General features: G+C 35.0%; 1 protein-coding gene and 1 pseudogene across 1 annotated transcript; one reads left to right on the top strand and one right to left on the bottom strand.

The window, feature by feature from the left end:
* Positions 1–11373: 11373 nt before the first annotated feature.
* LOC113306394 lies at positions 11374–22688 on the top strand (annotated as a pseudogene).
* Positions 22689–23162: 474 nt separating this feature from the next.
* Positions 23163–25924, bottom strand: LOC113301167 (sulfite exporter TauE/SafE family protein 3-like). The gene is made up of 11 exons (XM_026549932.1): positions 25640–25924; positions 25349–25508; positions 25044–25244; positions 24882–24946; positions 24678–24779; positions 24526–24612; positions 24388–24438; positions 24062–24283; positions 23802–23895; positions 23566–23706; positions 23163–23468 (listed from the first exon to the last, which is right to left on the bottom strand). Exons 1-11 carry the CDS (start codon positions 25850–25852, stop codon positions 23389–23391), a joined length of 1416 nt encoding a protein of 471 aa, XP_026405717.1. The 5' UTR covers positions 25853–25924; the 3' UTR covers positions 23163–23388.
* Positions 25925–27330: the final 1406 nt, after the last annotated feature.

Raw genomic sequence — 27330 nt, 5'->3', positions numbered from 1 at the left:
GGATAAGGTCATGTTTTCTTGAATTTGGTTTCTAACCATTCAGATCATAAGTGTCTGTCTATATGCAATAAACTGTTGGTACTTCCCAAAGATGTCTAGTAGTTTATGTGTGGACTAGGTAGAACAGAATAACCTATAATGTTCGGCTTGAGACAAATATCCCTTTACCTAAAAGCAAGGAAGTGTTTGTATCAAATTGAATCCTAATAGATTAATTCTGTAGGCGATTTTCATCGCATATTGGGAGGTGAATTGTATGTCGTTTGTACTGTCCAAAGGTATAAATCAATGATATGTCGTTGTCTCGCAGAGCGGAAAGGTTACAATTTTTATAAAACACTCCGAGTATTTAAGCAATACCCTAAGACTGATTTACATTTTGCAGAACTATTGAATTGTATTTGTCGATAAGTACAATGTTTGTTGTGATATTTATATGATAACTTATAAAATCATCATAATGCATGTGAGTAGAATCTTTTCTACTTCAACTCTAAAAGATATAATAAAAGATCAACAAAAGAAATTGGGCATGACAACAAGCTTTTCTGCTAAGAGTTAATTAAAGATCCTGATCCACTTTCCATTTACTTGAACTTCACTATTGTGGGTCATTTTAATTGAATATTGGGATCTTGTTTTCAACTTATTGATTTCCATTTAAGAATGAACAAAAGGTGATTTTCCTTGATCGGTAGTGGTCATAATGTGGTTTAATATGGTCAGTCCCTTAAAGTGATCATAATAAGAAAATCAATTTACCCAGGCAGTTTAGAAATTCATTAGCTTTTGATAGTTTACCAAGGATACATGCGAACCTTATCTAAACTATCTCGCAGTAGTCAAAACAACATTCCTAGTTACCTGAAACTTTATCGGAAGATATGTTAAGGACATGAGGTTACTTTGATGATGATTTACATATGTCAAATTTTTGCTGATATAGAAGTTTATGGACAATGAATCAAGCTGAATTCATGGATATTTAAGGTTGTTCTTGCTCTAAGTTGTACCACACATTGGTTTGCTTTAATTGTGGAGACATTTTCATTTATATATTTTGAAGGGAGTTCAAACATTTCATCTTCTTTAGGTGCAGATTTTTATGTACCGTAAAATGAAGCAGAAGTGGCAAAAGGGAGTGTAAAGGCTAAAGAATTAGCATGACAACTAATGCCTAGGGTCTTTAAGTTCTTCCAAGTCTGTCCGATAAATCCGTAGAAACCCTTTTTATTCTGTGCGAGGAAGGGGAGCTTGAGATGAATTTTCCTCCGCTTTTGTGTGCTTAGTTACTCTCACTTGATTATTAAATACTTAGGATCTTAACTAAAGTGTATGCATGTTTCTATTGCAAGTTTTAAGGTCCTGCAAGTTTTAAGGTCCTGGATCTTAACAGTGAAATATTGTTATATATTTTTTGAATCAGATTAGCTTGATATTCAGATAGAGAGTGTTTCTATGACAGTTTCGCTAAATACATCAGGAGTTTGGTTCTTAGAAAAAAATTAGATAAGAGCCAACATTCTTAATTTCTAAGTTACACAATTTATTACAAAATCAGAGAAATGGTTTACAATTTAAAGGAAGATAATAAAGGGTTTTAATTTGATCCATGTGATATAGTTTCGTACGATGCTTGTAGAGTTTGAGGCTAGATGCAATGTATTGCATGACTGGTTCAATATGGTTTTCCACATGATTGTAGTTTGTTGGGACCGGTAACTTGCTGAGTGATTCTGCTTCTGTTGGGAGATATATATATTTAAAAATATAATTTTTAATTTATATCAAACTTAGAAAAATAGTGTGGTGGTATTATTTTGGACTCCCACATTATAGACTTGGGTTCAAATGCATTTGATTAGGTATATTATATATATCTATATTACTTAAAAATTCCGGGAGAGCGGGGCCTTGGGAGGTCTACTGATTTAAAAGTTAACTTTTTGCAGATTTAACTTCTGATTTCCATAACGGTTTTTTGTCAACTTAATACTCTCAATTAAATTCATTAATTTCGGTTTTATATTCTAGCCGCTTTATTACTGTTATAGAGGATTTTAAGTATGCATTTATTATTGATTTTATTCTCATTAAACCGAATTGATTTCCTTTGAATTATAAAAGACAGTTTTTGGAGAAGATGAATCACTGAGTTTTTTCATCTATTTGTGTTCTGAGCAAGTGTAAGATAGAGTAAGAGTTGGTTCGATTTTTCAAGGTGCAGAGAAATCGAACAAGAGAGAATCACCTGTTTTATCCCATAGGTGTTCGACAAGTCTTTGACTGCCAGCAGAATCAAGAGGCAGCAGAGTCACGAAATACCTTAAAGATAGCGACCTAGTCCGCGACTCAGCTGTTTGAGATTTATTTTGTTTGAATTTTCTTTATTGTTTTCAACAACTTCTCCTTAATAAGCTCATCTCTTATCTTTTGTTACATAATTGTCGATATTATAGTGTGCAGAATTGTTAGGATATGGTCGACCTCTAACTTCAATATTTCATTTAGAATCCTAATTTTAATCAAGTGAGAACGGCTTAGTATTATATCGATACTCTCTTCTTTTCTTTTTTTTGGATTGCGCAGATTTCTCATCTTTTGTCAGCAGAAAAATTGTTATCCTGGTCATTTTTCCTTTGATCTAATAATAACTTTTGGAGTCATGGATTGCCCTCACTGTGTGTAAATTGAGTGACTGCATTGAGCAAGCAGTCTTACATCATTGTACGCTTGAAGGAACCAGTAAGGAATGCTACTTGCTGAAATTGTAATTGGTAGTCTAAAATTGTCTTAGAACAGTTCAGATGAATATTGAGAATTTTAAATAGCGAGAGTTGTATCGAGTAAACAGATTAGCCAACTAGTTCTTCAGTTAGAATTCAGCGTCCGTTGAACAAAGCCTATAAATATTCAGTTGTATTATCGTTTGTAAGCAAGAAGATGAATAAGAAGATAGAATTTTAGAGAGATTAAAGTTAGATGTATCACTGACGGACAAATTAGTACGATCTAAGTTATACTTATCGGTCACCTTACTGCATCAGTTTGTTTTTATAAAAGTAACATGTCATATTCTTTTTGGATTCTACTGTAGTTATTACTACTATGGCTACTTATGCATTCACCTGCTTAGTTCTAGTTTTTGTTTCAACCATGTGGTATTAATACCTCCACATCCTAAATAATATTCGTAGGTTTGACATAGATTTGTCTCACTCGTGCCGAAAATTGAGGATTTTATTTTATGATTTGGTATGTAGAACGTATTAGTTACTAGTCTGACCTAAGTGAGGGATTAGGCCATTAACATGGTTTTATGATGATACGACATTACAAAGGATTAATCTTGTGAATTTGTATTTCCTGTTGTGGTTTTCTTTGGTCCCGTCACTTGATAGTATGTGTAGTTTCAGTTACGATCAGTTCTTTTGAGTACTTACAGGTTTACTTGTAGATCACATCGCACTATTAATTGGTGGTTTCTGTGAGCATATATATAGTTTTGTTCCTTGTAGTATATTTGGAACTTGAATGTCAGGCAAGCTAAAGTCTAACAGTTGTTGATGCATTATAGGAAAAATGCTGCAAAGTTTTGTTGTAACTAACCAAAGGGTTAGTATTGTTTACCATTTTTTCTGCGATTGATGACAGTATAAAAACTGTTGTATGCTTGGATACGGTTTTCTAGTGGGGGTTTAAATCACTCTCACAAATTTTCCTTAAAGTAAAGTAGTCATGCCACGAGAATTTAAGAATCATTTGATTCTGTTTTTCAGTGGGAGTTGCATTTGGTTAAGTTCACATGACTACAGTTTTTCCAGTGGGAGTTCGAATTGGATTAAGTTGCGACATCTCTAGTACATTTGTTGTCAGTAAGAGGTAGTAAAATAGATTTAATTTGTTTGGTTCAGTTAAGTTCATATGACTGCAGTTTTCTAGGGAAGTTGGTATTTTCATTATTTTGCTTTCAATAAAAATTATAAAGCAACTAATTAAAGTAGTTGTTATGTTTCAGTAAAGTACAATGAAATGTCTTGTTGTGTTGTTGTCAAGTCTAACGAAGTAACTCTGTTAAGTTTCATTTCCTTTGATGCATCATATACATTGTATACATTCAGGAGCCTAAGAGAGCTTTGCATAAGCTTTGTTTTTTCTTGAGATCAACATGGGTAGGTACCATGTTAGATAAGCTTTCATCCTGGATAGTTGGTAATGTTAACACATTTAAGGTTGCGCTAAATACTGTGTTATACATCTACACCACACTAATAGCCACTGTAAAGAATAAAGATGGCCTAAGGATTCTAGCAACGCTAAAACTGAGATTATGTACTGACCTTGCATCATATTGACTGCTTGTGTCTTCAATGTCCACTTTAGTGGTGCTATTTTGTTTAGGTGAAAGTTAAAGTATATCTTTGTAATGTACCATAATGTGACTGGTTTTCTTTCAAATGTAAGGGTGGCCACCCGATTTTCAAAAAGCTTGACCCAGTGATATTTTCATAAAATTATGTTGTGATGTTTAGAATTGACCAAGTGGGAGAATGTAAGATATCCCATATATTGTGGTCAATACTAAACATAAGTATTTTCAAACTTGGATCTCTAAAGTCACATTAGTGTACGTATCCGATTGAGATATGGGAAACAATTCTTATGAATTACTTCTCTCGTTCTGCCTGGTGTGCTAGCAGTATCTGATTGGTGGTGTACCCTTAAGTCTCTAGATTCTCGTAATGGGTAAGGATCGAAGAATTTTATAAAGGAGGGGAGTCCTTATTCTCACCGTACCTTGCCATTGGTATCCCATATACTGCAGACTTCGAAAGAGAAGGGAAGACTTCATTCTTAATAATCGCGGCTGTTTTTGTTGTTATTCTTGATATCTCTGAAGGTGCTAATCAGGTATGTAACAACACTCATTATATTGTTAGAATCATGATCTTAATCTTTGGCAAAATCATTATAGTCTATGTAGGTTTCAAATATTCTGTATTCTAATTTTCCTACAGCTTGTCCTACGTCTACTATCGTACGAGTGTCGCGGTTTGATCCCAGCAAGTTATTACGGCCATCTCTATTTTGTTCCTTAACTTCCTTCCCATGTTCCTTCTGTAAGTTGTTTTTTATTTGACCAGCTCCCGATGAGCTTTTTCTTTTTCTTTTTTTTTCTGCCCGAAAAGCACACAATATTAAAACTCAACCAAACAGGTTAAAGGCCTGTTTAATGTCATGTTTTACATGGTCATCATTGTCGGGATAGTGCACTCTTTTCTCACAGTTTTGATAGTTTAGAAGTAAAGAGCAGCTATCCCATGCAATCTTGGTAGCCACATTTGCCTTAAGGGAAAGCAATTAAACATGCCAAAATAGCAAAGTAGGTCTATATTGTACATAGCATTTTAATTTTGGATTGTTGTATTCACTTTACTGATAAGAAAATGCAATTAAACTTTGGGTGAGTTTAAATGGTCGGATTTTAATTCCGGATTTACCATCATCTCTCCCTTATACATAAATTTTTTTTGGATATCTTTGTTGTTTATCGTTCTTTCTTTTCGTGATCTACTTGTAATTGATGTCCTTATTTGTATTAGGGTTTTGATTATTTTGTATTTTGATGTTTTTATTGTTCTTGTAAGCGAACATGTAATCACGATTTTGATTTGAATGAATTGAAATATGTTGATTGTCAAAAAAAAAAAAAAAAAAAAAACTTCTGGTGAGTTTTAATGATAAGAAAATGCATTCTTTCGCAGATGGACTAACATTAATCTCTATCATGTTTTTCGAAAAATAAAATAAAACTAATTGTACTCATTTTTACTGATAAATTCAAGATATATTATCAACTTTTCAGCTTAGAATTTTGTTTTATTTATAATTTTGTCATTTTCATAGTGCCGATATAATCTTATTATCCTACTTTATGTAACAAAACATTTACAAATTTGATATTACTTCGTTATTGTCATTCCAAAGCGGTTATAATTTTTTATTTCTAAATATTGTCGGTCAGTTCATTCGGCCACATCTGTACTAGGTACTCCTAATTATCCTTTTTCTTAATTAATCACATTATAAGATTTTGGAAGTTGGTATGATTAAAATAATAAAAAATTATCTAATCTTAGTTTCTAAAGCTCTTTTATATGATTTTACATTCCAATATTTTTTTTAAATGACAAATAAATTGAGATCATAGATTTTTTAGGATTTTTTTATTTTTATTTTCTTTTCCTAATATATATTCAACCTTAATAAATCTTTTCTTACAAGTTTAACATTGATGTTGTTGATATTATTTATTTTTTTGATATATTGGTGTTGTTGATATTACCCGTGCAAAATGATTTTTCTCACCATATTTTCACATTTTTATTGGTAAAATATTAAGTTTTTACAAATCTCTTATCTCACATCTTTCAGTAATTATTATTGATATATCATTGGTGAAAGCTGGATTTTTCATAAATATTTGTGTTTTTGACATAACAGGTGAAATTAAAATTTGGGCTTTTTACAAAAATAGGCCCGTTTTTTTGGTGCTTTTCATTTTTAGGCCACTTTTTTTATTTATTGCTAGACTAGGCAAGTTTTGACCAAAAGTGATGGATGGAAAGTTAGCTGCAGTTATCTTCCAGATGTCCATATCTTCTTAGCTAAAAAGACGTTTTAGTCCTTCAAATCTATTGAACATTCAGTGCTTGCTGAACTCATTGAATTGCCTGAGCATACATCATCAGTAAAGAAGCAACGCTGCACCGGTCGGAATGAATGCAACAGACATTACAGAAAAGTCCGAAGAATGGGAATGGCATTGAGACTGAAGGCCCTTTTTGCCTTATGAATAGTGACATAGAATGGGAACATGGCCCTAACCCAGACAATTGCCTAACCTAAAGCTTACAATTTAGTACAGTATTTGAGACTTCAGACTTTCGAGACGGTGGACGCATAAGGGTGGAAAAAAGACAAATAGCAGAATCTGCAGCTATTCCTCGTCTTTTACGTTAGGCGAACTTAGGCGCAGGCCCAAAAAAAAATAATGTGCATAACTGCTTATGCAGTAAAATCAACTATGCATAACTGCATAGATTATTATGCATAACTGGTTATGCAATAAAATCAACTATGCAGAACTGCATAACTTATTATGCATAACTGCTTATGCAGTAAAAACAACTATGCATAACTGCGTAACTTATCATGCATAACTTGTTATGAAATAAAATCAAACATGCTGAACTGTGTAGCTTACGATCAATAACTGGTTATGCAGTAAAATCAACTATGCAGAACTGCATAACTTATTATGCATAACTTGTTATGCAGTAAAAACAACTATGCATAACTGCGTAACTTATCATGCATAACTTGTTATGCAGTAAAATCAACTATGCATAACTGCGTAGCTTATCATGCATAACTGATTATGCAGTAAAATCAACTATGCAGAACTGCGTAGTTTATCATGCATAACTGGTTATGCAGTAAAAACAACTATGCGTAACTTTGACTGCATGACAAGTTATGCATTGTTTAGAGTATCTGCATAACCTGTTATGCATATAAAGTTATGCCTTCCCTGATGAGTGTTATTAAATCATATTGCAGTTTCAGGAGAACTTTAGAGATGAGTACAGTGCAATGGAGTTGGAACTCTGTGAAATCGAAACTAAAAGATTGAATCGAAAAGATCTACATTGATCGATAACCAAATAGACAAGACAGACATCAACTTGGGAATAATAGTAGTTACAACCATAATATTCGATAACCAAATAGACAAGACAGACTTGTTTTTGCTTCAAAACTCAATATTGCAAACAAAGCACGATGCGCATTTTAAGGCACTTAATCATGCTTCTTAAGGTTATAACCAGGGGTAAACTGGAACACTTAACTTAGCCATAATTTCAGTACGTGATATAACTAAAATAGTAAATCCTGATTAGAAGTACTTATAGCATAGAAAACTGCAACTAACTCAGATGGTGTCAATGTACAGACAGTATTTCCATCGGTGGCAGATATTCCAGCAATAACCATAAACATTGCACCAAAAAAGTATGAATATGCAGTCACTGAAAGACTGGACGGATACTTCAGTAGCAGCGGAGCCTGGAATATGTATGCCATACACAAATCAGTATATACAACTTCAAATACACATCTTGGTTCATTCTCAGTTTCATAACCATTTCAAAATCATCTCACCAAACCCATACTTCCTGCAACATCTCATTCATTCAGGCCATCCCATAACACCTACAGTTTCATATACACAAACAACACCACCATTCTCTAGCTATCAACACCACCAATCTACGGTTCATGCATCTCATACAATCCTTTCACTGAGAAGAACAATTACCTCAAGATAAATCCATTCCAGCAAATATAATTCAATTCTTGTTCTTTCTTAACTGGATTCTGCAATTCTTCTCAAGGCTACAACATCCCACCAAATTATTTCATCCAACACCAAAATACTCCCATCATCACCAACAGATCTCAATCTTCATAACAAATTCTATCGAACCCTTCTCTCGGTTTCCTGACTTCAATCAACTCCAGCACCACCACCAATCTTCTTTAATCTTGAATGACTCTTCATTGTTTCCATCAATTCAGCATCAACAACTTCTACATACTCTTCTCATATAACTGAAATCACCAGCAAACCCTAATTCTTTGATTCATCTTCAGGACAGCTTCAATCAAACATCAATTAGAACAAACCCATCTTCTAACTTCTTCTTATTCATCCTCAAATTAAACTCTGATTCCATTTCTCAGAAACCGTAACTCAATTCCCAACTATTCTCCCAGAACTGCTTCATATCATCAATTCATCAACAACCCCTCTTTTCCTCATCCATTAAGATCTCATTTCATTTCTCAACTTCATGCCAAACCCTAACTCTGATTTTATCAGATTAATCCCTAAACCGTAAAATCTCTAATTGATTTTCTTCATAAACCTCAACCACACCATCTTCTTCAACAATCATACCACCTCAACATCTGATGTACTTAGATAGACATAACACACGACTCGCAGAGAGTCAGCAGAAAACAAACGGAGGATGATATCAGCAGAATCATTCAAAACCAGCACCAAGAACCCAATTTCAGTTCGAATTCAACCCTAGTCTTCGATTATCGAAACCATCACTGCCAAACACCATCAATACTTTCTTCACAAACTGAACCTTAATCTACTTTGCTTCTCAATTTCTATCAAACCCTTTTTCTTCACTAATGAGCAGAAGAAAGAAAACGGAAGGAGAAGAAAACAAAGAAGAAGAAGATAAGAAGAAGAAGAATGAATGAGATCGAACACGTGACTGACACACACGTGTGAAGGACATTTCAGTAATCTTACCACATGTATGAGATCTCCCTATATAATATTTTGGCGAGATATTAACAAGTCAACACGATAAATTGACCGAGATGGTTAAAGTGGATGGAATCCGTTTAACTTGCCTAGTTTTGCAAGAAATAAAAAAAGTGGCCTAGAAATGAAAGTGAGGGTCCAGACGAGGCCTACTTCTGCATATAATTTTTACAAATATGTTTGTTTTGTTAAGGAAACTTACACGAGTATAAATCTGACTTTTTCACCAATTCCGCTAGCGTTATTATTATTGAAAACCAGAATTTTCAAACACACACATGTATATATATACATATATATATATATATATATATATATATATATATATATATATATATATATATATATATATATATATATATATATATATATACGTTATTCTGCAAATTTTCGCATATTTTGTTCTTTCAAATCCTAGGGTGTCTAGTGAAAATCTATCGGTGAAATGTAGTTTTCATCAACATTTTGGTTTTGTTAAGGAAACTTATTATCGATGAAAACTTGATTTCTCGCTAATCTCACCTAATGCCATTATCCAATTTTTATCATAAATTTTTTTTGTTAAAGGAAGCTAATTACGGTTTGAAATTTGACATTTACTAAAGAACTTTTTAGGAGAATCATGAACAAAAAATAGTAAGGAATAATATTTAGAATTATGTACTTATTATTCTCGACAAGTTTTTTCAATTGCGTTGGAAATGAATAATTCGATGTAGATTTCCTTTTTCAATATTGAAGTTGTTATGCAGTCAACTTCTAGTATATCAATAGGTGGGCAACTAACATAAGAGAAAAAAAAAATAAAGGTTTTGGTTAGAAAAATTCCTCCCCCAAATTAATAGAATATAATCATTTGTTAATAGGTGCTGGTTCTATCGGTTGTATTGTCCGAAATAATGGAGACAACATTCCTCTTTGGTGTTCTACATACGGTGCAATATCCAAATATCAGACTCGAGGAGGAGGAGGTATGTAATAATTTTTGCGCAAAAAAGAAAATTCAAACAATAAATAAGATAAAATGGCATGAAAAAAAACTAGTTATTTTGAGAGATGTTACAAAATTATTTTCACAAAATTGGTTAAAAAGACCAAAATCAACAACTCATGGGTGAAAAGGACATTTAGATTTTGATACTGTTTAAATGGACAAAAAGTAAAAATACACAGGATGTAAACAGTTTCATCCTACCCATTTTCAAATACTTTTTCTTATTTTTAATTTACATCAGGATGCATCAAGTTTCATCCTTACTATTTTTTAAGTTTAAGTCAGGATGAGTCCAGTTTCATCCTTGCTATTTTTTTAGTGTCCATTTCACCCATACTAATTTTTACTCGTCCATTTGAACCATGTTTTAAAAGTATTAGGACAAATGACCCATTTTCCGAACTATTTTTGGATACTAATTTAGTCTCATCCAATGAAAATTTCTATGGGGAAATAAAAAATATCTATACTACCCTTTACACTAAATTTAGACCTAAATCGTTGATTTTCATTATCATTTTCAATACTCCTTTCTCCTTCTCTATTTTTTATCGGTTGAATTCTTTTTTCGTCGTTTGCATTTTAATTGGTCCAAACATCGTCTATCAAACAAATCTTAGGATTTAATTGGTTGAAATCAAAACCCAAAATTCATTAATCTTAGAGTTGAAACTTAGAACGTCAAGAAAAATTTTAATAAAGCAAACAAAACAGAAAGATCATAATAGTTGTGATCCAAACTTAGGGTTTTAATTTCTTAAAATTAAAAAGTTGATTGAAAGTTTTTCAAGAATGTATAGTTGCAGGATATTTAATCCATAGGTATGGAGTTGATTTTATCCGCCGATTATGATTGATGTTTTTCGCTAAAATTAATTGTTATCTACCGATTATTTTTGCTTCAACAACTTAATTTTTCTATACTAAAAATTAAGCATAATTGAACGAGCGAAGGACGTCCTTGTATATGACCATTTGGGAAGTTCACAAATACTTTTTTGCGATCATTTTAATCTCGCTTTTTCCTAATATCTCCAAATCCAAATCCAAACAACTTGAACTTGATGTAGCATAAAGATATCATGAAGAAGAAGAGCTTGGCATGGTTGCAAAAAATCTTGAAAGTGTCGCAAAAAGCTATTAACAACTACTGTGATTTTTTTATTTTCAAATTCCTTCAATCTAACTCAAATTTCTTCATCTACTGTGATTTTTTGCTGGAGCCAAGATTTTTCAATCGCATTTAATTACATTAACTTGAAATGACCAATGAATTTGAAGAAACCGAAAAATAGTCACAAAATGTATAATCTTCAGTCGACCTCCCCAATGCGTGCGGTCATGTAATCAACAGATAATAATGAAACCGATTGGTCGATTATAATTGAGTTGCTCTTTATCTGAAAACCTGACGAGATTTCAAATATCTACCGGTTACATTGTAATTGGTAGACAATTAATATCATAATTTCGCCTATTATAACCTAAAATCTAATTAGATTTTCTAGACATGAAAATCAAAATAATTGGTAGATAATTTTAGTTGTTTTTTACCGATTATATAACTCAAAATTTTCAAATTTGATTTTTTTTCTGAGTCCTATTATTGGGATGGAAAGAATGGATTCGATGGGGAACTGTATTTTCAGGGGAGGGATTGACTTTTCAAAAGATGAATAAAATGTCTAAAATATCCTACAGATGAAATATTCCATCTCTCGTCTCAAAACACGTTAGAACATTTTGTGGATGATTACTCCGCCAAATATTCAGTACTAGAGAAACCAGAAATGTTCATGTACTCACACAGAACCTAAAAGTAGGAACATATATGGTATGAACCAACCTATATTTTACTACTCAGAAATGTAACCAAGTCAACTGCACGTCCAGTGAACAGAGATAGGTTACCTCTACAACAGTTTTCCCTGTGATCTAAGATGGTAGTTTAGGTCCATTAGACACTGTTGAAGTGACAATTGATGATAATGATGTTCTCAAACAAAAATACTCAGCATTAACAGTGAATATGTGTAGTGTACAGACTAACCTAGCTACACTCAAATATCCAAGTAACAAAAAAACATCACTATAATTCGTTTTGGAAAATCTTGCAATCCCCAACCATCATCTTCGCCCATTTCCAAGTGACACAACCGAACAGTGGCATCAGACAGTGTCGTCGTCCCCAAATTATGTTGCCTTTATAGCATTAGCCTTTTTAAGAATATTTGATATGATATCTAACTCGAATCCATTGCTCATCGCCATCAATCTAACTCGAATGTAACAAAGTTATTGAAATTCAATGGCTTTTTAGAAAAAAAGGGGTTAGGCAAAATTGCTAATAACGGGTACCAGATTAAGTGGGGTATACCAAAATCAAGATAAGACAAAACAGATTTCTATATAGAACGAAACAAGTTTTACCTTGACTTGGTACACCCCCACTAATCCTGTCACCCCTATTAGGGGTCTTGGGGTTAGGGGTTTAGAGGTAGTAGTTGGCAAAGATGTACGGTTAAATCAGTAAGGGTGGGGTTGGTATTTTTTTAAAAAGTACTACTTTGGATTTGTTTTTCTTTTGACCGGTGTTGACCTGAGTTTTGACTATATTCTTCTCTCCTCAGATCTATTCTTTCCCTCTCAATAACAGGACTCTTTTTTTTTTTAATTTAAGGCTACTTTCATAAATGGTGGTTTTTAAACTTGACGAACCTATCAAAAATCAGTAGTTTATGGACTACTAATTACTGTTATTTTCTTTTCTTCGTTTAAATTTTGTTAAAAAAGAAAACTTAACTTTTTTTTCAAATTTTTTTCAGTATTATTTTCCAATTAAAGTAAAAAAACTTAAGAAAAAAAAAAGAGAGATAACAAAAATAAAATTATTCAAGAAGTTACTTCAAAATATCCTTACCTTGTTTTGTTATGTAGCCCCAAATCATTCCGAGGCAGCCCTCAAAATGGCCAGGAAAAAAACTCTCAAAGAATTTGTGTTCTTATATGTGCATTGCTCTGCATTCAGTGCAATTTACGAAGTGGGAAGAGATTAAACAACAAGATGGAAATGAACAAAGGTTATCTGTTGAGGTAAAATTTCATTGAACTTAAAGTTAAATCTTTTTCTTTTTCTTGTATATGGATTTTTGGGAAATTGTCCCATTTTCTGAGTTTTACTTGAATTATTTTTTTGTTGTATAGATTTCTGACCCCAAAAAGGAGGTAAAGGAACAGGTGAAAATGATTAGATTAAGGTTAAGTGAGATGAATGTTGGAGAAATAAGTATATCAGCTTATGATACTGCATGGGTTGCACTAGTTGAAGATATATATGGAAGTGGCTCACCTCAATTCCCTTCAAGCCTTCAATGGATCATTGAAAATCAGCTCTCTGACGGTTCTTGGGGTGATCAACATATTTTCTCCACCCATGATCGAATCATTAATACTTTGGCTTGTGTTATTGCATTAAAAGCTTGGGATACATGCCCTTCTATGCGCGAAAGAAAAACGCAAAAGAAAATCCATTTTTGCTTCCGGTAACAGGACAGCAGTTATAAGTTGGATGTGATGGGTTACTGATTTCTTGTATCAAAATTTCTCTTGATATTATGCATATTTAGGACTCTTATTCATTTTCCTGATGAAGATTTCCCTGCGTTGAAAGATGTATATGCTAAGAGGAATCTAAAGCTAACAAGGTAGGAGGTTAGCCTTTTTTTGATGCCACAAGTTATGGGTTTGTATCTTTTCGATGTAATTTAAAGACGAGCCTATGCGTATATTATATATATAGGATACCAAAAGAAATGATGCATGCAGTCCCTACACCACTACTATTTAGCCTAGAAGGAACGACAAGCCTAGATTGGGAAAAGCTTCTCAAGTTGCAGTGCGTAGATGGATCTTTTTTGTTTTCTCCAGCATTCACAGCATTTGCTCTTATGCAAACTAAAGATGAGAAGTGTTTGGAATATCTTCAAAAAGCTGTCAAAAGATTCAATGGAGGAGGTAAAAAAATTTAAAAATAGTTCGTATTTCTTTAGTAACTGGCTATATTTCATAATAGATTACCGTACATTATAATTGTTTCCTTTTAGTTTCCCACAACCAATTAATGACTTCATTTCAGTTCTAAATGCTTACCCTGTCGACTTGTTCGAGCATATGTGGGTCGTTGATCGCTTGGATCGCCTTGGAATTTCACGGTACTTCCGATCTGAAATTAAAGATGATGCAGGGAATACTACAATTCCAGAAGATTCCGCTTAGAGGTTTGGTTTCCATGGTTTCCTAGTTTCAGTCTTTCTTATTTTTAGGATTCTTTTAGATTTCCTTTTAGTTTTCTGTTTCCTAGTTTAGTTATTCTTCAAGCCTATATAAAGGCTAGATTAAGTCTTGTAAGAGCTATCTATTACTCAATCAAATTATTAAACACAAAACTTATCTTTCTCTTCTTGCTTGAATTCCCTTCTCTTCTTGCTTATAGCAATCTAGTATTGCTTTCTTTTACCTTGTTCCACATTAGTTGGTATCAACCGCTTCGTTTTAGGTTTTCATCCTATAACTTGATCCTTTACATCGCTTCCGCAACACCTTTCAGTCCTTTTTTAGTTCCTTTTCGTATACAAAAAAAAAAAAAAATATGACTGCTCAACCAGTTACTCTAGCAGCAATCGAAGCTCTCATCAAATCTCATACCGAGATTTTGGCAAAAAACATTACCGAAGCTCTTGAGAAGTCCATGGAGGACAAATTAGGGTTAAGAGATACCAAGCTTGAAACCATGCAGAATCAACTTTTGAAGGTTGCAAAACATATAAATCTAGATTTGGATATGCCTGAGCTTGTAGACTTAGAAGGAAAAACTAAAGAAGATATACTTCAGTTTTTACAGAATGATGAAGTACCTGAAGATGTATTACGTACTTTAAACATTAAGAAACCGTATGAAGGTTTCATAGGTCATTCAAAGAAGAAGATAGTTTCTCCTGCACTTGACAGTGATGATGAAGATGAACGTGAGAACGATCTAGAAAAGAATTGGATTGAAGAACGACGTTTAAAAACTGGTCACAACCCTTACAGTTCTTTACCAGAATATAAACTAAAAGCTGATATTCCCAACTTTTCTGGAAATTTTCGTATTGAAGAACTAACTGATTGGTTCTTTGAGGTAGAAGCTTTTTTCGAATTCATGGAGGTCCCTGAAGATTCTAAGGTTAAACTTGTGACATACAAACTCAAAGGAGGAGCTGCAGCTTGGTGGGATAAGATCTGTGATGATCGTAGAAACGCTAACAAACCGAAAATACGTACTTGGAAACGTATGAAAACTTTGATCAGGGATAAGTTCTTACCTAGAGACTTTATGCAGCAACTTTTCATCAAATTACAAAACATTCAGCAGGGGGCACGAACTGTTGAAGGATATGTGTCAGATTTTTATAATTTGGTCGCACGAAATCAACTCAAAGAATCTGAAGAACAGTTAGTTGCAAGATTCATTGAGGGACTGAATAGATTAATACAAAATGGTATGACTCATTCAGTTTTTACTATGGTCGAAGCTGTGCAGCAAGCTATTAAGATAGAAAATCGTCTTATTCGTTCTTCTAGGATTTATCCATCCAGACAAGGGCGTTATCAAAATACTTACAGGGGTACCAATTCATCTCAAAACTTTTCTCCAGATACTGTTTTGAATATTCCCAGGCCTCCTTATGATGATGTTAGCCATTCACATCGACAACCTAGCCATATTGTGCCTTATACTCCACCTCTGGCTACACCTATCTTAGCCAATCCAGTTGATCTTCAGCCGGGTCAGCAGTCTCACTCTCTGCAACCAACTCCTCCTACTACAGGGAATCGGTTTCATAACAGGAAACAACAATTTCCACCGCAACAGTGAGCTAATAATGCTTATACAAAATTTCGTGGAGATAAGTGCAATAAATGTCAGCAATCGGGGCACACTTCTAGTGATTGTCGGAAATTCAATGCTTTGATTGGTGAACCTCAGTTCATTAATGAAGTCACTGGTGCGCTTAATGAGTTCGAAGATGAAGACTCACCTGGTGATGACGACGAGTTTGTTGGGATGATTCGTCCATTATTTCTTACTCAACAATGCAAGTCTCAGAGACACAGTATTTTTAAATCAAGATGTTATATTGGGGGTAAAATCTGCAAGATGATAATTGATAGTGGCAGTGTGGATAATTATATTGCTGATCACGTAGTTAAGAAGCTTGACCTATCAGTAACTTCTCATCCAGAACCTTACACTGTAGGATGGGTTAATGCCTCTAGCACACAGAAGATTAATCTTCATTGTTATGTGTCATTCTCTTTTGAGGGTTATGAAGACACAGTTCTATGTGATGTCATTAATATGACGGCAACCCATCTTCTTCTTGGAAGACCTTGGCAATACGATCTTCATGCGGTTCACAATAGATTCGAGAATACTTACACTTTTGTTCATAATGGGAAAACCAAGGTTCTTAGTCCATCCAATTCCACTTCAAACTCTTGTGCGCAGACTGATGCTGTCGTAGCCACTGTTATTCGTTCTTTGCACCCACAACATTCTTTACATTCCCATGAAGATTCTAAGCATATGATTGAGTTGCCTGCAAAGGTGAAGCCCTTATTATTTCAATATAATTTTTTATTTCCAGATGAACTACCAATTGCATTACCTCCTTTACGGAATATTCAACACTGCATCGATTTTATTCCTGGAGCCTCTTTACCAAACCAAGCACACTATCGCTTGAGTCCTGATGAGCATGAGATATTACAGGGACAGGTAAATGATTTGCTTACAAAGGGTTTGATACGACCTAGCATCAGTCCTTGTGCCAGTCCTGCCTTCTTGGTTAGTAAAAAAGACAATGGATGGAGGATGTGTATCGATTGCAGAGCATTAAATCGCATCACCATTCCTTATATATTTCCGATCCCGCGTATTGATGATATGATTGATTTACTGTCGGGCTCTATTATTTTTACTAAGTTGGATTTATGCAGTGGTTGCCACCAAATACGCATTCGAGGTGGAGATGAGTGGAAAACAGCATTCAAGACACGTGAAGGTTTATATGAATGGCTGGTCATGCCATTTGGGTTATCTAATGCACTTAGTACTTTTATGCGACTCATGAATCAGGTTCTCCAACCCTTTCTCAGTAAATTTGTTATTGTCTATTTTGATGACATACTAATTTTTAGTCGCAGTGAGCCAGAACACCTCCAACATCTTTCACAAGTGTTTCAAATTCTTGCTGACAACTCTTTATATGTTAATTTGAAGAAGTGTACCTTCATGGCTTCTTCAGTAACATTTTTGGGATATGTGATTTCTACTGATGGTATTCATGTCGATCCTTCTAAAGTTCAAGCAATTGAAGATTGGCCAGTTCCTACTTCTATTCGTGATGTTCGTAGTTTTCATGGTTTGGCTTCTTTCTATCGAAGATTTGTGAAGAACTTTAGCTCTATTTCTGCACCTTTGACTGACTGTCTCAAGAAGGAGAAGTTTGAGTGGACGGAAACAATGGATAAAATCTTTATTCTTCTTAAAGAAAACCTTTGTACGGCACCAATTCTTGCACTTCCGAATTTCAACAAGCCTTTTGAAATAGATTGTGATGCATCTGTTGTTGGTATTGGTGCAATATTATCACAGGAGGGTCATCCAATTGCATATTACAGTGAGAAGAATTCAGATGCACAAAAGAAATGGTCTACATATGAATTAGAGTTATTGGCTCTTGTTCAATCTCTTAAGCAGTGGCATACTTATCTTATACATAGGGAATTTGTTTTCAACACTGACAACCATGCTTTGAAGTTTTTGAATACTTCTGCTAAAGTTAACAGAATGCATGATCGATGGCTTTCCACACTCAACAAATACACTTTCTCCTTGAGACATAAAAGTGGCAAATTGAATCAAGTTGCTGATGCCTTAAGTAGAAGAAGTCATCTATTAACTACAATTCGTAATGAGAGTTATGCATTTGACTATATCAAAGACATTTATCCAAAAGATGAAGATTTTGGAAAACTATGGGATCAATGCAGTTCTCAAACTCATGGGGTTGATGATTTTCTTATACAAGAAGGTTTTCTTTTAAAAGGGAATCGATTATGTATTCCTCAAGGGTCTTTACGTTTACATCTTATGCGATAATTACATGGCAGTGGTCTTGGTGGTCATTTTGGGAGAGATAAAACAATTGCCCTGATTGAAGAAAGATATTTCTGGCCATCTTTGAAACGTGATGTACAAAAGTTCGTACAAATATGCATGGTCTGTCAGAGAGAAAAGGGTACAATTCAAAATACCGGGTTGTATACTCCTTTACCAGTTCCTGATGCACCTTGGGTTGATATAAGTATGGATTTTATACTTGGTTTACCTCGTACTGCTAGAGGAAATGATTCTGTTATGGTCGTAGTTGATCGTTACTCTAAAATGGCTCACTTCGTGGCTTGTAAGAAATCAACTGACGCTTCTAATGTTGCTTCTTTGTTCTTTAAAGAAGTAGTAAGATTGCATGGGGTTCCAAAGTCTATCACTTCTGACAGAGATACCAAATTTTTGAGTTATTTCTGGAAAAGTTTATGGATGCGCTTAGGCACAGTTCTACAATTCATCACAACTTCACATCCGCAAACTGATGGACAGACTGAGGTTGTTAATAGATCACTTGGGAATTTGATTAGAGCTAAGTGCCTGGATAATAGTAAGCAGTGGGATCTGTTATTGCCACATATGGAATTCGCTTTCAACACTTCTGTGAATCGTTCTACTGGGAAAACTCCATTTGAGATTGTGTACTCTAAAGTACCTAATCATACTCTTGATTTGGTAGCCTTATCCACCACACAGAGTACAAACACTGCAGCCGACTCTTTTGTAGACAAAGCAACTGAATTACATAATGAAGTAAAATCTAAACTGGAGAAGTCCAATTCTAAATATAAAGAGGATGCGGATAAACACAAGAGGTTTAAAACCTTCAAGGAAGGGGAGCTCGTGATCATACATCTAAGAAAAGAGAGATTTCCAGTGGGTACTTATAACAAAACCAAGATGAAGAAATATGGTCCTTTCAAGGTATTAAAGAAGATCAATGATAATGCTTATGTTATTGATCTACCAAATGATTGGAATATCTCCAACACATTTAATGTTCAAGAGATTTTTACGTTTCATGGTGACAATGAACTTCTGGTTTGTTTGGACAACTCGAGGACGAGCTTTACTCTAGAAGGGGGGACTGATGCAGGGCATACTACAATTCCAGAAGATTCCGCTTAGAGGTTTGGCTTCCATGGTTTCCTAGTTTCAGTCTTTCTTATTTTTAGGATTCTTTTAGATTTCCTTTTAGTTTTCTGTTTCCTAGTTTGGTTATTCTTCAAGCCTATATAAAGGCTAGATTAAGTCTTGTAAGAGCTATCTATTACTCAATCAAATTATTAAACACAAAACTTATCTTTCTCTTCTTGCTTGAATTCTCTTCTCTTCTTGCTTATAGCAATCTAGTATTGCTTTCTTTTACCTTGTTCCACATTAAAAGACCGTGTTGACTATATCCACAGGTATCATATCTACACCACAGATTTCACCAATTTGGTGATATTTTTTGAAGTACTTTTTATTTTACCAAAACCTTTATCGTGATAATGGAAGGTATTGGACTGAGTCTGGAGTTTGTTGGGCAAGAAACTCTAAGGTTGCTGATATAGATGATACAGCTATGGGTTTTAGAATTCTAAGATTACATGGACGCGATGTTTCTCCTGGTAATTAGTTACTTTTTTCTGGTAAAAGATTTCTAGTAGCCTTTATGTACTTAATATATAGAACTTGCATTGATTATTTACATTAATTTCTCCTTTTACATTATTCCTTTTGGTAGATGTTTTTCGGCATTTTAAGGAAGGAAATGAATTCTTTTGCTTCCATGGACAATCAACATCGGCGATAACTGGAATGTTTGACTTGTATCGGGCATCTGAGGTTATCTTCCCAGGAGAAACGATCTTAAAACAAGCAAAACAATATTCGTCGACATATTTACGAAAGAAACAAGCTTCAAATGAACTTCTTGATAAATGGATAATTAGCAAAGACTTACCTGGTGAGGTACGTGTATCTGGAAATGATAGTTTTATGTTCTCTATTAACTAATCCATGCAAACTATGAGACATCTCCATTAACGATACGTTCATGTATAAGGTGGGGTACGCTCTCGAAGTTCCGTGGTATGCTAGTCTACCTCGCATTGAGACAAGATTTTACGTTGAACAATATGGTGGTGACGACGACGTTTGAATTGGGAAGACACTTTACAGGCAATTTGTTTCCGTGCTTTCGCTCATATCATTTTTCGTCTTCATTTATTTCAAAATGCCTTTGAGTTGACCTTAAACAAAGTTTTTAATTGATTTTCATGTATTGTTTAACAGGATGTTTAATGTGAATAAAATCTCTATCTTGAACTCGCAAAATTGGACTTCAATAATTGCCAAGCACTGCATCAACTTGAGTGGCAGGAAATTCAAAAGTGAGTCAAAAGTCTTTCTGTTGTTTCTTTTCCTATTCTTAATGACTAATTATGCACTTCACATCTCAGCTGGTACAATGAGTGCAACCTTGAACTGTTAGGAGTAGAGAAAGAGGCACTTCTTCAGTCATATTTTCTAGCCACGGCGAATATATTCACAGCAGAGAGGTCGACAGAGCGATTGGCATGGGCTCAAACTGCTGTACTTATGAAAGCAGTTTCGTCATACTTCAACACAATTTCAGTTGCTGAGCAGAAATCATTTGTCAACGAATTTGCTAATCATATTGACTATGACAATATCAAGTATACCATTTAACGTTAAACATTTATATTCCTGCTTTTTTGTCCGTAAATTAGGATGAGAGACAAACTTTAATGATCATTGCCCGTGGGATTAAGCATTGCTGCGACCTTCTTAAAGAGACATCTGTAGTTAAAGATCCATTAATTACGTGGACGTAGACTGAAACTAAAAGAGTGTAAGACATGCATATATGCATGCAACATACACAGTGACATGATGGATTCCGATTAGAGCTCCATGACTTGAGCAAGGGCTCCTGTAAATCCTAGCATCATCCAACTACCGTTATGTACTGCTGATAAATGAAAAGGTCAACTTATTCAGAGAAACGGAGTAGGTTTCCTTTTGCACTAGAAATTAAAATTTAGAAACAAGAAGACCCTTAAAGAACACTTACTGGTTTTTATTGATCTTCTTATCTTTTTTTGTTTGTTGGCTTTGTTTGTTCCTCTTTGCAGTAGGATCAGTCAGAAGAGAATGAGCTCAATGACAACAGTTTCGAAGAAGACAACAATGAACCGTGATATAAAAGAAGGAAAAGAATTTGGTGATAGTCATAAGATGATACAAGCTCTAGTCGGTACCTTGCACCGTCTTTCATTAGATGTGCTCGTTGCTTATGGAACAGATATACGCCACCACTTACAGAGCATTGTGAGTAAATCAATCCCATAATTTGTATGCTTGATATGTACATACGCCATTGCTATGCCAAAGTAAAAAATTGGTTTGGATCTTTATACTATTTGCAGTGGGAGATATATTTGAAGCAAGACGATGAGCAAAAGAGAACACGGAGAAGCATTCGTTTTGGTGCGCACGACAACCCTGTGTGCCGGCCAACCCTCACAACTCTTGGACAAGAATGCGATTTTGTCTAATACCCACCTCAGTCGTCTCGTCACCCTTACAAACTCTCTTACTCATGAACTACTGCAAATTCCACGTTGCCAAACTCTTCCTGATCCCATTCCTCACCATTCCAACGACGTCCATGATAAGGTAAGCAGAACACAAGCACTACAATACCAAAGTCCATGGTTTCTCTTAATCGGATCTTAATGGACCAATTCCGAGTCACTGGCTATTTAGCTTGACCAAATCGTTTATGCATGTGTGCAATTCTAACTAATAACTGAAATATGTAACAGGTTCATAACATGATGGAAATAAACGGAGAAGCTAAGGTAGCTAAAGATATGATGTCATTAGAATCAGGAATGCAAGAACTGGTGAAATCTGTCTATCAACAATCTGACGGGATCCTCCCCGATATTAAGCAAGTGTTCCTTATGGTCGTGAAGAGTTACTATTATGTTGCACATTGTTCACCGGCAACTATAGATCATCATATAGCCAAGGTTCTCTTTGAGAGAGTTGCATAATTATAAGGAGATGATATAATACCCGTTTGTTTGCCACACTTGACACTACTAAACTTTTCCAACGAATTTCTCATTTTACTAGACGAGATTTTGATTTTCTCGTTAAGCGGGATGATATAAAGTCTATGTTCTCAAAACTCAAGGAAATCTTGACGGCTAAAATCCCATCTCAGAAAACACTAAAAAAAAAAAATTAATTATTCTAGATTAGATAAAAAGCGTTGCCTATTCTTCTCTTCTACTTCTCTCCGGATATCTCGAATGCTAATTATTAGTCAGATAGTTGTGTAACTTGTGTTGTTTCATTCAGCGCAACCAAAATTCTATTTTTCGAGAAATGGTTCAGCAAGATTATTTTATTTGTTTATTCGACGGCTGAGATGGTTGCACTGTTCCATTCAATGCGACCAAATTCTACTTTTCGCAGAGTGATTCAGCGCATCTAGATGCTAAATTGGAATGACCATAAAACTTGGATGAATATCCTAGCTAACGAGGACTTCCATTCTAGATACTAAATTGGAAGACCATATGACTAAGCCTTAAGCAAAATCAGTGTTTCAACAGTAATCACAAAATTGGCAGAGAATATAAAAAGCCCAAACTTATCAATTTCTTAGCACAAAATGAGTGACAAAATCAAATGATAGGGGAGGATGAGGGAGCTTGGCGGCAAAGAGAGAAAAACCCATTCGAGGCATCATGCTTTGCACAGGTTCTCAAATCCCATGTACTCCTTCTGATGAATCTTGACAATAATATTTGCAATACCAGTACCACCTGTTTATTAAGATGCAAAATGAATTTTAGTACTTACGTTCATTGTTCTAGGCGGAAAAAAAAGAAAGATCGGAATTAGATATGAAATGGTTCTTACCAAGGAAGATTGCACTGATGAAGATTGTGAATGCCAAAATGAAGATTATAATAGATGTGCGTCCTAAGGACTTGATCACCTTTCTTACTACATGTTGTCCTGCTAAGGCAGCGAGAACAGCAACTCCCATGAAGTAAAGAGCTGCAAAAGAAATGTCAAACAAAAACAACAAAAAGGTTCATACTAACAGAATCGGTTACCTATCTGGAAGCGTATTTAGACGGATTCAGACTCACCGTAAGGGACTGGAAAACGATGTAGAAGGTAATATTCAATAACTGCCATGGACGCGGAGAATGTCATGGCAAAGATGGCTGTCGCACTCGAAACCTGCATTTAATGTTTTCAAGATCGGCAAATACTGAGATTCTAAGTAGCATGAAAAAATAAGGCAAGGAACAAAAAGAAGAAGAAAAACATCATTGTGGAAAAAAAACAAGTTGAATGAAGTCATTTGCGAGTCTATAAAAACATGGTAAAAGGAAAGCATGGGAACCTGAGGAGGGATGCCCATCTCCAAGAAGAGTGGTCCCAAGATAAAGCCTCCGCCAAGACCCAAGAGCCCGCCAACCATTCCAGCCAGTACTCCGAAGAAGCAATAGGTAATCAATTGGTGCACTTTAAAGTTCGTGCCATGTTCTCCTATAGAGGCAATTTTCGTCTTTCCTGTGTATAAGCTAACTGCCCCATAGGAAGCGACCCCCACAGCAACAGGTATCTGAAAAACATTGCGGAAGAAAGAAAAAAACATTTTTGTTTGTTGTAATGCTTTAAAACCATGGTTAAGGAACTGTGGTTAAGGCCATAATAAGTCTAAGATACCTGCGTTAAGTTCAATATCCAGTACCATACTGAACAGGTTGCTGTATTAATCTGTGCCCAAAAAAGGAAGAATTAGTCACACTAGCAACCCTGGGAAATGAAGCATATTACGAAAGACAGCACTGATGACGAACAAACCTTTGCAATTTGCAAAACAAGGAACGATACCCAGACGAAGACAATAAGGCTGAACTCTCTCCATTGAATATTTTCAAGAATAGGTACCTGGATAGCTTAAAATGTCAGTTACTTTTTGAGATGCAGAGACTCGGGTTATGGAGTATACTGACCTCCTCCTTATCTCCAGCATCATTCAGGCTTGGACTACTTAATAGAGGCTTATTAAGCAGCGCTTCTTGACTGTCATTCAACTTTAAGCGGTTTGCAGCCTCCTAAATTAGCAACAAAGATAAATTCATAACTGGAATCAATATTTTTAGCATGAGCGCGGAATTAGTATACGATTGCAACAGAGAAAGTAGGGATCGAGATACCTTCTTTAATATGGTTTCCTGTTTCCATTTATCCACACCCTTGAAGAACGACATGGTTGACGTGCCTGCACGCAGAACCTCAAGCGCCAATCAAGATTGGGTTCCAAATTATGATACAAAGTAAAAAGATACTACGTAGATGTTATTCAGGTAGCTAATTACCAACAAAAAAGATAATCAGGAGAACAGTGAGCATCCAATCAGCAAAGATGACGCTGCAAGTAACTCCGATACTAATTCCAAGCATGAGCATTGGCTGGATTAGCAGCGCCAAGTTGTAATCAATCATAGGCATATCAATAGTTGGATGCCTTCGCTTAAGGTTGTAGTAGACAGTTGAAACAGTTAAACCCACGATCATACCTGCCCAAACAAACAATAACTATGAGTCTATGACCATAATTTTTTGCAATATACCAAAATCCAAAAAATGCAAATGAAGGAAATACTAGCAAGCTATGACTTACACTTAGATATTGGAGCTGCAGATTTTGCATCAAACCCAATAATAAGGGTAAGCATAGGAACAAAAATCCCACCAGAACCAATTCCTCCTACACTTCCAAATGCTGCTCCTAAGAATCCGATAACCGAGCCAACAATGATTCTCCACCCAAATTTCATTTCCTGTCAAATTAACCCGAATACAGCATCAGTTTTACAAACTACAGCCAAAAGCTAAAATTTCCTCAGGACCCATATTCAAAAAATGCTTGACAAAATTAACATACAAATTGATGGTATTTGGACTAACTTACAGGCCAAACATGTTCATAAACTGATCCAACATTTGCATCCCAAAGGAATTTTTTTACACTCGTAAAATAATTCGAAACAATTTGAACTTCCTCCACCTCTTCAATTCTAATCTCATCTTTCAAATCCCTCTCTCCAGTAACAAAAACAAAAAGAAGCACAAATGCAAACAATCCAAGAAATCCATGCAAAAATCTGGTTCTGGATTGAGCCATATGTCTGAAGCACTAATAGTACACTGAAAAGGCTGAAACTGCTCCAATTTCTTTTGAATGGAAACTATGAGCTTGAATTTGTAAGGGTTGTTTATATCCATATTGATAAATGACTAGTTCTACTACTTGTTTCCCAAAAAATACTAGAACAAGAACTAGTTGCAGTTTAATAATAACAGGAGTAGATCATGGATATGTGGAAGTTGGCTAATATGTAAGTTGACCTTCATATTATATGTTTCTCAAATTTCAAATACAACGGATATATATATTGAAAAACAAAAAGGAAAATAATAAAAACAATATTAAGGAAATAGTCAGCTGTTTTATTTTCAGGTTACATGCTTGTATTTTGACGGATTTAAGTACATTATACACTCTAGTTTAGTGAATTTTATGGATAACTTATTTAATAAACAACTATCGCGGATACCTAAGCATAACACCTAATTATAATAACTCGGTCGTCGATTTTTGTTGGTGTCCCAACTTGTCACTCTAGGGGCATGATATGATAAGTTGTGCTGGACACACAACAATTTTTCACTTCGTTTTCCACCGAAATGGATCGAACGGATACTATCTTGTGTGCATTGTATCGGGATAGGATGAGGCAGAAGTGGACCCGTCAATTGTCTCTACCGGTGTAAACTTCGTTGAAAATCTGAAGTGAACCTAGATGTCAAACTGAGCTTACTTGGGGAGCTTGATAGCAGAAGGAAAAAGAAGAACAAATGACGGACATATTATGGAGCAGAGAATATGTCCCACAAGCCACATAAGCAAAGACCATCAAATTTTAATTTTTATTTCTATTTTAATATCCAAAAAGACTAACAACAAAACAAGACAAAAGAAAACAAAATTGAAATAAAGAACCTAATTGTCAGCCAGTTGGTCGAAGGAATACGGAGGTGCTGAAGAAGTTCACCAAATATGCATTCCTTGGCGTATGAGTACTTTGTGAGATTGTGTGCTAATGGGTTGGCATGCCGTGCAACAAATAAATACCTTATTGACGGTATATACTGTGAGAGACCAACCAATTTAAACAAGGCAAATAGATAGGCCTACTAGGCAACCAAAGAAACATATATTTTTTGCTATTACCCCCGCAAGCTGATGCAAGTTGATCGTAAACAAGACCTTCAGCTTGTCCGGCGGAAACTCGAAATGAGGAGTTGTTAGAACTTTGGTGAAAACATCTGCAAGTTGATCATTCGCAGATGCGTGTGCCACCTGAATTGAGTTAGCAAATGCAATGTATCTCTGTGGTCGCAAAAGACTGGGGGAGACATCGGCAAGAAAACATTCAGATCTTTAAATAGTTTGCAAAATACCTCGGCGATTGTATATACAAGAGATCTAAACTCTCTCTCAGTTGATAATTGTGTCACTGTTGGTTGCTTTTTCAATGACCATGAGATAGGATTATTGATGTAGTTGCAAGAAATCTCACAATCACACAAATATAAGAA

The sequence above is a fragment of the Papaver somniferum genome, chromosome 8 (genome assembly GCF_003573695.1).
Source record: "Papaver somniferum cultivar HN1 chromosome 8, ASM357369v1, whole genome shotgun sequence".
NCBI lineage: Eukaryota > Viridiplantae > Streptophyta > Magnoliopsida > Ranunculales > Papaveraceae > Papaver > Papaver somniferum.
This window is presented reverse-complemented; position numbering and strand designations above follow the sequence as displayed.